This window comes from Brachionichthys hirsutus, chromosome 8 (assembly GCF_040956055.1).
Source record: "Brachionichthys hirsutus isolate HB-005 chromosome 8, CSIRO-AGI_Bhir_v1, whole genome shotgun sequence".
NCBI lineage: Eukaryota > Metazoa > Chordata > Actinopteri > Lophiiformes > Brachionichthyidae > Brachionichthys > Brachionichthys hirsutus.
Genome location: NC_090904.1, coordinates 10,717,441 through 10,730,199, shown reverse-complemented (window position 1 = coordinate 10,730,199; position 12,759 = coordinate 10,717,441). Strand labels below are relative to the sequence as shown.

At 43.8% G+C, this 12,759-nt stretch overlaps 1 protein-coding gene across 1 annotated transcript; it reads right to left on the bottom strand.

The window, feature by feature from the left end:
- On the bottom strand, window positions 1–11,186 carry si:ch211-236h17.3 (carbohydrate sulfotransferase 11). Its single transcript, XM_068742588.1, has 3 exons — window positions 10,888–11,186; window positions 4,096–4,175; window positions 1–1,804 (listed from the first exon to the last, which is right to left on the bottom strand). The coding sequence occupies exons 1-3, from the start codon at window positions 10,979–10,981 to the stop codon at window positions 959–961; spliced, it is 1,020 nt and encodes a 339-aa protein (XP_068598689.1). The 5' UTR covers window positions 10,982–11,186; the 3' UTR covers window positions 1–958.
- Window positions 11,187–12,759: the final 1,573 nt, after the last annotated feature.

Below are 12,759 nucleotides of genomic sequence, written 5' to 3'. Positions count from 1 at the left end.
TTGGTAAAAACGAGGTTACACCCAGCAGCTGAGGGGAAATATCTGGAACCTGTTGGCTCGGTCCTGAAGTATCGCTTTGTTTAATCCTCACAAAAACTGAATTGCAAAAACGCTTGTTTAAAAAAATAAAATAAAAAGGACGACTGATTATTGATCTGTTTGCTGACGGGCATTTCCTTGTCAACAACTGCTTTAGTTTGGATTTAGGTGACATTTTAATGATCTGATAGTATTAAAAGGTGATGGTAACCTTATTTTCACAGCGGCACCGAGCTTGGTCGGACTTTGTAGTCATCTTTCCTTTCAGGAAACACCGGCATCAAACTTTCCAATATTAAGACAAACAATTTCTTGCTGAAGTGTATTTATTTGAAAGTTGGAAGAGAAATTATATCTTTTTTTTGGTTTGTCTGACTTTCTGCAGTCAAAAGTAAACACAATAAATTAATACAGTATCATAGCTTCACAGAAATCTCTTCCTACAGCACAGAAGAACAAAACGGTCACAGGTACAAATGTATCAGCGAGGGTGAGAAACAAAAGGCACATATGGAGACATTCGCTGTCTAAATAAAGTTTCAATACATTAATTATGCTACTTAAGCTTGGAGAAATCACATTTGTCATGCAAATTACATTTTTGAAACAGCGGACAACTGAAATCAAACCTTAAATTTAACACATTCAAAGGCAACGACCGATCAACCAATCGCCGGTACAATACAGCATCACTTCCTTAGGCAGCAAATCGCATCTTGGTGATGGAACATCTTCGACTTGTATCCTCTGTGTGAAGTTCTTCAACTTGTTCTCTTTGAGCTCTGGTCTGGATATGCGTTTAGCAAAACTGCAGTGTCTGTAAGGCCTACAAAGAGCAAAACATCTCAAAAAAACACTCTACTTTTACAAGAGTCCGGGCTCCACAAGTTCAAGTCCATGGAGGAGAGACCTCCCAGCCTCATCTAAACTTCAGGTAGGCTGGTTTGGAGTAGTTGAAGAGCAGGAAGTCCATTCGATAGAGGTTGTACAGTTTCTTCTGATAGAACGGACTGATGTTGTGGAAGAACTGGGCCGCCATGTCTCCGGTAGTCCTGGTGCTCTTGGAAGAGGTGGGGAAGCTGACCTGGTCGTCCACCCCGGCTAGCTGCAGCACGTAGCTGGAGTCCTGCTCCAGCGTCTCATATTTACCCACCACGTTGTAGTGGATGAGGCAGGGGTGGCACAGGGAGTGCACCTGCTCCCAATGCTCATTGAAGGGTTCCTCTCGCTGGGTGGCCGGATCCACGAGGTAATACACAAACTCCTCAAAGGAGACGTCGTTTCCTCTCTCCAGGGCGTCCGGTTGGGGATCCAGCCTGTGCCGCCGTACTATTTTTGTGCCGTATCTTTTATGGAAAGCCGTGTTGTAGCTCCGCGTGAATTTGTTGCGGTACGCCGACACCAGCCGCTCGAACGGCTCGCGGACAAAGACGAACTTCAGGTAGGACCTGAGGCGCTGGTTAATCTGGGAGGCAGAGTACTCCGACAAATTGTGGAGCTTTCCTGGGACATGGGCCTCGTTGGCAGGAATTTCCAGGGGGTGTCGGAGGGATCCGGCGACGCCCGTCAGCACCATGAGCACCCGCTTCCAGTTGGTGCAGGCCACTTTGGGCACATAGCAGTACAGCAAGCCGTGCTGGTCATCGACGATGATGTGCTTCAGGTCCTCGGGGATGAGGAGTCTGCGTTTCCGGGTGTAGGACTGGCAGGCTTCTTCCAACACCTCCCGCCGGCCCTGATGGATCGCCTGCACCGGTGACTCAACCTAAAGGGAAAAGAAGAGAGGAATTAAACTAAAAGTACTATTTATGAGTGATAAAACTTAGCGCCGTCTCTTGTCTGCTATTCCTTCCAGCTTTTATGATGCATCTCGATGGAGCAGGTTAGCCAAACGCGAGAGAGAATGGTGTCAAATTTTTAAAGCGTCAGACAAAACGCCTGGAACCACCTGGTGCTTCCATGGGCCAACCGGTTCAGTTTGTCCTCCGTGGGCCACAAATGGCTTATTTGCTTCTACAGTTTACTCCGCCTGGCTCATCAGTGCAGCGCTGGAAGCCTCGAGTCTATTGGTTTGACTCACAGCCTGACACTGTGTTTACTGGCAGACACTGTCACATCTAGGACACGCCAGAAGCTACGCCTTCCAGTCTGTGTCCAATATACAATGCTATCTTCGCACCTAAGGATTAATGCCCTTCATGTGGACCTTATAACATTAAGGTAATCTGACTACATATGGTCTTCAGGTGTGGATCAAACAGATTAGTCCACAGGGAGCTCTTATGGATGAACATAGGGATCAGTTATGGATGGTTTTTATTTCAAGTTTTGACCTGATGATTGTCATTTGCACAGGACGATCATCTGCTGGCCTGTCCTTCCTTTTTAAAAATCACTGCTTTTCACGTAATTACCAGAAAACAAATACAACAAACATGAGCAGAGAAAGAGAATTCAGATTTTAAATGTAATTTTTTAGATAAATGAACGAATCGCTGCTCGATTCCACTCTGCCAGCTTTCGGCAGCTTATTCTCTTCGGACAAAATGCAAAGTGGAATGGAACGAATAAAATACTTTGAGTAGTTAAAAGTCAATGATGTTTACCGGACCTACTTTGTTTTCTGGCATGTGTACCTTCTCTGTCCCCACAGGGAGCTTTAACTGGTAACAGCTGTTGGCTGCTTTTACGGCATCGTGTTTCCAACACATGAAGGGTACGTGTGAAAATATGTAGGGACTTGTATAAAGGGCAAGAGGCCGTTTAAAGCCCCAGCAAATGTCGTTTCTTAGAGAAAGCCCCTTGATTTTTGACTCAAAGACACCAAAATATTATAAAATATCACGACAACAGTTATTTATGAAAAAGTCTAATGCATCTTGATTTTCCACGAACAATGTGGAATGAGATTTTGTTCAGAAACATTTTGAAGATGTCTGGAGGGAGGAAAGCTGCATGATGACATGCGGTAACGAGAGTCAACTGAAGATAATACAACCCGGTGTCGGACATATCATCCAATCCGATGGATGAATAGATGGATGGATGGACGGACGGCCGGACGGATGGATGGATCCACCACATGCAACTCGGTTATTCTTTTTGAAGCTGATAAAAACAATTACCTGAGATAACAAGAGTGTTGCAGCGACACAAGAATCCTAGCATGGTTCTGTCCTCATTTAGCATGTTAGCGACTGCTAAATAGCACAAGCAAAGACAGATCCATCTGAGGTTGATGTGAATGTCGGTTTAAAATCACATGCGATCTGAATACAAAGTACCTGCCAGTTGGAGTATTAATATTATGGTGGTGTTAGGTGACCCTGCTATCTGTTATGCTACGTTATGCTACACTTACTGTGTGTAACATACACTGGAAGAAGTCTGTATTTGATCTGCTTTTCTCTAAAGTAACCGGATCTGACTTGAACGCGTTCAAAACCATGAATCCAGTGCAATAAATGTCACCGCCGTAATTCAACCAAGATGGCAAACCTCTTTACTCTGCAGGATGAAATGACATGAAGGCAGCCAGGCCTGACACGGATAACAAATGGATTACAACTCTCAAGAAACCGCAAATATGGACGAATATGTGGATCCACAATAAGATGATTAGTTACTCCGGAGGAGGAGACGCTCATCAAAGACAGATTGAATTCACTGGTATGCTCACAGCTCAAAATCATGCTTTCATTTTTACACCACCACATCCTCCAACTCGGCATCTTCCATCAAGACACAAGCATAAATAATAAGGAAACGGAAAGAGATGATTAGTTTTAAGTAAATTAAGTATTGGAACAAAATATGGTCAGTTTCCCCTTCAGTTGCGAGTTGTGATGCTGAATCCATCATAAGAAACCAGGATCATTCATTATCCATCCATCTTTACTGTCGACAGATTAACTCCTCTGAATTTACCCATCAGACTGAGCTTGCGATCGGAAATATGCAATATTAAATGTCAGCCAAGAGTTGCAGGCTAGGCTTTAAATGGAGTCACTAAATCAATTGCAGGAAATACGGGGTTCGTCGATGAACGGGACTGACCTGTTCGCCGTCATAAAGTGTCTGCAGTGAGCTTCTCCTCAACTTCTGCTCGCTGCGTCTTTCTCCCACCGTCTCCGAGGCTGACACACATCCGTCAAGAAATCCGACTGGAAAAGCTTGCAAAGCAGCACCAATCAGAGCAATGCACAATGAATAACAGCGAAATGTTCATACACTTAAATCATTTGTGACACACCCTCATATATAAACACGATTTTTTTTTTGTCTTCCATTTCAAATACCAGCAAAGACCAGCTACAATACAAAAATAAACTTCATTTGGTTATTTCCTCGGCGCTATCTGCTCCGCTGCCTTCCTGTATTTCCTGTGAAAATCAACTCCTGTCAGTCACTGTTGGTGAAAGCAGTCCGGACAGAGAAGTCAGGAAACGAAAAATTATCTGGATATGTTGAGAAGCATAGCCTGAGGTCTTGTTTGCAGTGATGAGCTTTCATTTTGATCTCAGATTACACGGCGCCACAAGGTCGGAGTCACGGTGCAGCATTTCGTTGCTAGTTTAGTTCTATGCTTCTGATCCATCCCTGAAAGCAATCTTCGGTTCAGACACTTGGACATTTAGGCTGCAGGGCCTGGGGATTGAAACAACGACCTTCTGGATGAGATAGATTGTGCCACACCACAGCCTTTTTGTCTCACCTTAGCTTAGCTCAAAGTCTTTGCTTTGGTTTCCAACCTTACTTTGTGTTGCTTCATGTTGAACAGAGACATCAGAATGGTATTAATCTTCTCAGTTGATCACTGAGTCTGGAAAAATGACTGTCATGATTACCCGACTCCTACACTAGAATTTATTTCATAGCACAGGTCCATAAACTCGTGACTCTTTACGAGTGATTTCATTTTTCAAAAGCTTCTCTTTCTTTGAGACGCTACAAGTCCTTGAGTATTATTTCCCCTTTTACGATCCACATTGAGTCACTGATGCACAAATCTGAACAAAGGAAGACCAAATTAAACTGACATGTACGGTCTTTGTGTTCCTCTTTCCTCACTGTGATGCAATCAAGGCCGGTCATGGGTGCCAAGCAGCTTAAGGCCTGTCAAGCCACGAACACACCAATGGCGAGGGCAGCCAGTCGGACACATTCAGGACTGCGTTGCGTAGCTATGATCAGAATATATGAAAGTAACTCGGCATAATGAGCTATCAGAGTTCCAAGACCAGACCGTGAGTTATGTGCATTTCCAAGTAGAGGTCACAACTCAAATTTTACTGCAAAATGTTTTCCACCCAAGGACGCTTAGCTTTAAGGACTGGCTGCTGAACTGCAGTGTGTTTTCATGTCAGTTACATTTGAGTGTGCCAAATCTAAAAAGGAACAAAAAAAGGTTCTGCAAAATGATTAATTACCTCAAATTACGCAAGCCCTTGTTAGATTTGTGATTTCCCCAAGCAGGCATACTTTCTTTACATCATCTTCACAGGCTCTAATTGGACAATTATTGGATATAAAATTATTTAAAAAGGTGGGAAAAAACTTCTCTTTAAACTAGCATGCATGATTTACTGTACATTATTAACTTAACTGTCAGAAGAAGCAGTTCACACAGAAGACAACTACTTAAATGCACGAGTGTATTTTACAGTGTGTGTACCTTTAAAGACCAGCGAGGAAGCAACAGTACACTATTGGTCAATAGCTCACAGTTGTGGGTCGAAGGTCCCCAAATTCAAGCTTGACGCCAAAAAAAAAAACTGCACTGGCCCCCACAAGCAAATCCATTCAATGCTAATGCTCAAGCCTTGATGGTGAGTCCATCAGGTGAGTTTTGAAAATCTCAAAGTGATCCAGAATCCAGAATCGCTTCTGGATCATCACAAAAATGTACGGTTATAACCTGTTCCTGGTAACTTTCCCAACATTTTGATCCATCCGGAAATTTTGAGCTTTGCTGCTAAAAGACAGACGGACAAATAAACGCCGGCACAAACATAACCTCCTCGGCGGAGGCAATTACTCAACGCAAATTCTGAAGCTTGATAAGTTGTGTGTAAATCACTATGACTAAGGAAACACTAAATGACAACACGGTCATTTGCTGCACGGCAGTTGCACGAGCGTGAGCATAGCTTTTTGTCATAATGCATTGAACAAAAAGGTAGATTTAAAAAAGTCATGTGACTGAAAGTTGAAGGGGAGGGTATAAGAGGAAGGAGAAAACGGGACAGTGCTTATTGTGCGGAAGTTGAAGGGAAAGCGTGGGCCAACGCTTCCTGCCGCAGAAGATGCACAGATCCTCAAGCAATGGGCTGCATTCATTTGCTGAAAGAACCAAACACTGTCTCAGCTGCTAGCTCACATTCCACCAGTGAGGGGGATTCACCAACCCCACCTAAGGCAAAATCAAAGCAGGGAATAGTCCTGTTGGTTTAACCCTGTGTGACCGGTGGACTTCTGCGTTGTGTTGTTCGTGCAGCGCGTGATGCAGGAAGTTGCCACGGGATACAGTGGGAACTTCTGGAGGCAGTCTCCGTTTAATCTGGTTGACAACATACAATATAAAAATCAACATGTGTCGCTAGCAAACGGTCCAGCCCACACTAAAGGGGGAGAAGACAGTTAGCATCTCCCCACCCTTTCTTCACATGAATAAATCAAAGCATCTGCGTGAAGTCCAAGCTCAATATCAACACAAATAAAAGTAAAGTACATTCACAGACGGAGACAAGGGCAACATGAGGACAGAAGGACACCCAAATCATTGGGGTACAATGGATGACTGGCATCGGGGAAACTCCGTGCTTATGCCAGATGCATGGACACACGAAGAAGGAACCAAAACATAGAAGAAGCAGCTGGAGGACCTGAACAGAACCAGGTATGAACAGAACCGTGACAAACAAAAGACAATTTTGTGAAATCATAATGCCCATAAATCCATAAACCAGTTACACCTGTCTAGATTCCTCCCGGGCTTCTATAGAAGCGACAGCTTAGGAAACGCAAAATATAGAAAGGCTGATGTGTGTTCCTCCTGTCCGGGCCATAAACGGAGCTCTGTGTTTAGGTCCCACTGGGAGAACCGGGCCGCCTCCCCATCCCCCTCCTCCTAGTCCTCTCCTGCCAAAGAACAACTTTACTGAGAGACACTGTCTAAAAGGAAAGCCTGATCCTTTTAGCCTGCAAATGTATGTGTAAAGGGGGTAAGTGCAAAAGCAGAGGTATGTGGGTGGTGTAGTGTCTATTTATGAGAATGTATGCAGATCCTGCTTGCAGACGTAAGGCTCCGGGTTCGATGCACACCTGTGGGTTTTTAGTCATTTATCGTTGCAAACTATCAGGACAGTCGGGTTTTGCGCTCAGACGTGTCAAATTGACGGATTACCAGATGTCGTAGCCTGTCTCCTCTGTTTGTCTGATTCCTGCCCAGTGCTCAAATCATTTACTGGAGAGTTGAATGCATGCCACACTCATGAACCCATCATGAGCAAAAGGCATATGATCCTTTTTTTTTTTTTTTGGTCATTCCATTTTGTATAATCTGACTAAAGATTCAGATTCAGATAGAGATTGAGCAATGCTAGCAGCTCCAACAAAGATTTAAGATGCTAACGCCAGCAAGATGAACGCTCACATAGACAACTGTGACACGGTCATAAAGTCAACTGAACTTGAAATCTGTTCTAAAGAGCAGAGTGCAGAAAGTCCTTATGTAATGAAGACTAGCAAATCTTTATCCATGGACAAAGATGTCCCCAGTACAGGAAAATAGCTGTAATTCTATCCACTAGTCTTTTAAGAGATAAGGATAGAACATATCCTGTTACAGACAGACATGTGGAAAAGGGCAACCCTACGTTCCCACCCCTGGCACGGCCAGGGTCTCGAGAACTTGCTGAATAATCAACTCGTGCAGCGCTGTGATGATGAGTAAGCAGCTGTCTAGGGCGGGGTAAGTTGGAAGTGCAGGGATCACCTTATCCAAACAAAGATAATATAAAGGAAAGACAGAGGACTGAGAGTAATTTCTGCTCCACAGGCCTTAAAGACATTAGGGACAGCGACTGATGCCGTGTCCCTGGAGCAAATGTGCTTAGTTGGCTGCAGGTGTACCAACAAACCTGGAGAGCTGAATAATTCATCTTCATGGCCTCATGTCAAGCCTGGACATGAAAGGTATGAGGTGGGGGTAACTCAGGAAAGAAGCAATGACAGAAACCCCACATCATTCTTTGAGCTTCTGCTTGTATTCTCAGGAGTTGTAACTAGCTTCCCGATAACCATCAACTCGAGATCCGTGCTCCTTGTTTTCACTTTCCAGGGGGATGTACAAGCGAAGCAGACACATTCCAGACAATGCTGCAACACACTGCCTTCCTCCTCCGCAGTCTTTATGTTTGCTAAACTCTATGGTGAAATCACAACTGCCTTTTAAAAAGTCTGAGATGTGGAGGAAAACAGATGATTGAAGAGACCACGTTTTAGTGTGGGAGGCATGTCATGCTCTTTAAGACTGCCATTTTCATCCTACGGTAGGGCAACATGTGCAATGAAATAGTAAATCCACCCTTCATCCATGTAATTATCTTAAATTTAGAGGACTGCTGCACATCCTACAAAAAAAGGGGGCAATTCACAAACAAGACAATTTTGTACTGTGTACCGCTGACTTGGTGGCGCATTCCTTTCTTTTGACTCCTTAGAACCAACAATACTTCCTTTATATATCTGTGGAGATTGTCAGTAATCCATGTCATGCCAGATGTGTTGAATAAAGTCAACTGGACTTGTAGGACTCCAGGACCTTCCTACAAGTCCTTCCCTACAAATCGGCAAGACTTGTAGGAGTCAAGGGCTTTCCAGGACTTTCGTACAAGTCCAGTTGACTTTATTCAACAGATAATGCGAGCTTTACCAAAGATAGAGAGGAAAGGTCGAGGTATACAGAATACAAACAGGACAGATTGGCTGCAAACACTTAAAATTGGTTTTGGACATGTAGCCATTGTTCAAAGACAAGGGAATAGTGGTCATACACTGAATTCCAGGTCGGAAGTTCGATCCACAATCCAAACCCCCGTGAAACGTAACAGACTGGCGAACCTTTCAATATCATCAAACAGACCGATGTAACGCCGACAGGCTGCTTTGACACATTCCATGCTCATTCAACTTAATCTAAAACAAGAGCATGTTAGAGGCAGCATATTCCCATCCAGATCCCTTTTGTGTCTGAGGCAGAAATAGGCTAATTATCTCCTCTGTATCAGATGTGATACTGAAACCAGTCACTCTGGTCCAGACGGTGAGACAAAAGCCAAAGAGGCTCCGGAGTTATGTAGTAGAAACATGTAGCTGTAGGCAAGCCCGAGGAGTCGCTGAACAGGTCTATTGATAATTTGTAAATTCAAAACGGGTTAATGAACTGGAACATTCTGCGTTTTGTGAGACCTAGGGGGGGGGGCAATTTGCTGGTACTCTAGTTGCTCCAGGTCTTCTAAAGCCAGAACAATTTATCCTATGTTTTCTGTGTAACACCTGCAAACACGGAGGGGCACTCGAGCGGGATCCTTGAATGTTTCCAATTGCTCTAAAAGCAGTATATTAATTGTGAAACATTCCATGTTAAGATAATACTATGATTGTATGGAAACCTTCTAGGTCTCAAAAAAAGCCTGGTCTTTCATAGATTTCATTTTTTTTAAATAAGGCTGAATTCTTTCACACATCACACACACCCAGAACTAACTGACCCTCACTCCTCTCAGCTTGGGTTAGGAGCTTATTCGGGTCCATGATATAGCCTGGCCTGTCTGAATGAGGCCATTCATGGCTGAATGTGGCAGTATGTGTGACCTGGAAGAGGTAGAAACAGATCTCAGCGAGAGCCAACAACGCTACCAGCCAGCTGAGACTTCTCCCTGGCCTCTTCCACGTAGCAGAGGAAACAAACCACCAATCTGTTCTGTAATTAAATTGTTCCTCCACCGAGATCCGTGGTTCTTGGGGAAAATCAAACACAAGGAAGGGAGTGAAGCCGAAGGGAACATGAAGGGATTTCTTAGAGTCTAAGCTACATGGTTCAGCCTCTACGTTCTGAAACAGCAGTACATTCACAGTTTGCTAACTTAATTTGGGCGCAGATTGATTTGTTTAGACTTAATGGCTACTTAGACTCTGTGTGGCCCCGCGATGAGCTGGCGACTCATCCGGGGTGTACCGTAACTCTTGTCCATAGCAAGCTGGGATAGGCAAAGTGGAAAAGCGGATGGATGGATGAGATTTCATTTTGTAGATTTACTATGTAGTAGGTTGAGTGGAAATATTAATTCAGAGAAACTATTCTTTGTGGAGTTATTGTCCTTTATTGGCAATGTGCACTTCCTGCAAATGAAACAAAGCCTCTCATAAACATTTCAAATGAGATGATGAAATTCAGATCATCCTTGGAGGTTTTTGCCAAAATAAACCCTGTCTTTTCTTTTTTTTTTTTTTTACATGACCCTTAAATTGAAATTTTCACTGAGCAAAAAATGAATGATAGTAGAAGAACTTTTACCGGAAGCCTGTTTAAAAAATGAATGAAAAATACATGCGGAAATTCATTTTTAAATGCCGTCCCTCCTTTACAAAGGTCTACCCACTGGAGAACACGTGTGGGGGTTATCGATCGCTGTGCCTTCCGCTTAATTTGATTTCTTTGTTTCAGTGATGAAGACTGCAGCGCGTGCCCGCCGATGAGGGTCAGGACCCGGATCAGACGTAATGTTTCTGATTCCGTTACAGCACATTTGATATTTAAATAAGATTTTTTATTTTTCTGCTCACCTGGCTTCAGACTGACGTTGAAGTAGAGGATGGCCATAATGAAACAGCCCAAACACAGAGCAAAAACCCTCCGCATGACTTTGGGCTTCCTCATCCCGAGCCGTGTGAGAAGTACCGGTAGATCCGTTTTTTAGTACGGCTCATCCGGGGAGACGTTAACGATGTAACGGCGTCTGCTTCATCAGCGGCGGGAGCATCGATCCGGCTCGTCGACCTGCGCTGCTCCCGGCCTGCCTGCTCATCCTTACCGGGAGCGGCGGTGATGAATGAAGGGGAAGGTTCGGCTGGTCGGAACCGGCCTCCGGTTACCGGTACATTAGAACCACAGACCAGGCTACGGCGCCGGGTTCGTCCGAGCAGGGCCACCGACCGGTCTATTTGCGTAAGAATCGAGCTCGAGCCTTTTCAAACGGGAAGTTCCGCTTTGATCTTTCAAAGTAAAACGCCTATCCGCGAACTCTACGATAACCGCTTTCAAAAGAACACGACCCAGTTTGAGAAAATACCTTTTCAATATACCTCTAAAGTTTTACTAAAATTGGGACATTTAATGTACATAAAATGTACAATAAATTTATAACAAAGAATGAAGAAATATTGCAATAACTAATGTGATGTAAAATACATACGTAGTTTAATGAACTCTTTCTATGACGTTTCATTCTTATATTCTAAATCACCCTTCCTCTCGTTTTCATAAAATACTGGACATATGCCCACCTAGAAGGATTTTCGTGCTTTTATTTTGAAGGCAGAATGAACACAACTCATTGTTGTTCTCTTTATTTTATTTCTGCAGAGTGAATGATGCCCCCCTCCACAAAAAAAAAAAAAAACTAGGATGAATCCAAAGTGTGACAAATGATGGATGTGCTTGCTGTTGATTTCACCTCTCAGTGACTTCTGAGCCGTAAAATCAGCTTCGCAGAATTGTACCAAAAATACAGTAATGTGGCAGCTGGGGTGCTGCTGAAATACTATAAAATAAGCGAAATAACTGTCCCTTTATTAAAGTTTATACACTGAACTCCATGTTGGATCTTGTGTGGGATTATATTTAGCTTTCTGATGTTTAATGATGGACATTTACAAGTTGTAAATAAAAAGAATCGTGTGAAAATACGATACGATGTCCAGTCTGGCACGTATAGCGCACTTCCTCAGTCAGATAATCAGTCTTTATGATGGAAGAATTACCGACAGAACGAGGATCCTCGAATCGCAGTAGGATATTTCTGCGTCGGCCTTGTGTCCCAATGTGGACCGAACCGCCGGCTCCAGGATTTTCAGGAAGAATGGGAGGTCTTAATCTTGTCAGTGTAAAGTCCACTGGCAGAAATATCGACCAAACTCTAATCTCTAAATTCACTTTGGAACTTTGGCTCTTGCTCAGTGTGTCAAACATTCATCAATTTGAGACCAAGTACAAAAGAAGTGGCTCATAAATACCAGTCATATATTTCCTTACACATTCGCATTAGATGGAAGCATCATGGGGAGATTTACCTCCTCGAGGAAACCACACGACTGCGCCAAGGTCTTCAGAAGCTAACGTTAACCCGACGACTGCTCCCATTCTGGGGGGGGGACGACCAGATGCCATCTTGCAGCTCCATCAGTCACGGGTGCTGAATTCAAGTTGATCTTTTAAGAACAGAGAGGACTTCATGCCGAGCGACTGTTCACCTTTGACCTTTTTTAACATTCCGCGTGTCTTTTTTCCCAGAATTCCGGCATCAAATCCCCTGGAAGAAGTCAGAATGGGTTAGGAGTGCATGCGGCTGATCAAACCCGAGGCGTGATGGCAAGACTGTGCGAAGCCTGCCGGTGTTGACTGTGTCGGTATGGAATGACGCGAGATCGCCGCCGGGT

What these genes read in the sequence shown, in the direction of transcription:
- si:ch211-236h17.3 (XM_068742588.1), bottom strand. Translation starts at nt 10,981, where the DNA reads ATGAGGAAGCCCAAAGTCATGCGGAGGGTTTTTGCTCTGTGTTTGGGC. An exon ending in CAACGTCAGTCTGAAGCCAG is followed by an intron (nt 4,176 to 10,887) that starts GTGAGCAGAAAA and finishes GATGTGTGTCAG; the next exon opens with CCTCGGAGACGGTGGGAGAA. An exon ending in CACTTTATGACGGCGAACAG is followed by an intron (nt 1,805 to 4,095) that starts GTCAGTCCCGTT and finishes TTTTCCCTTTAG; the next exon opens with GTTGAGTCACCGGTGCAGGC.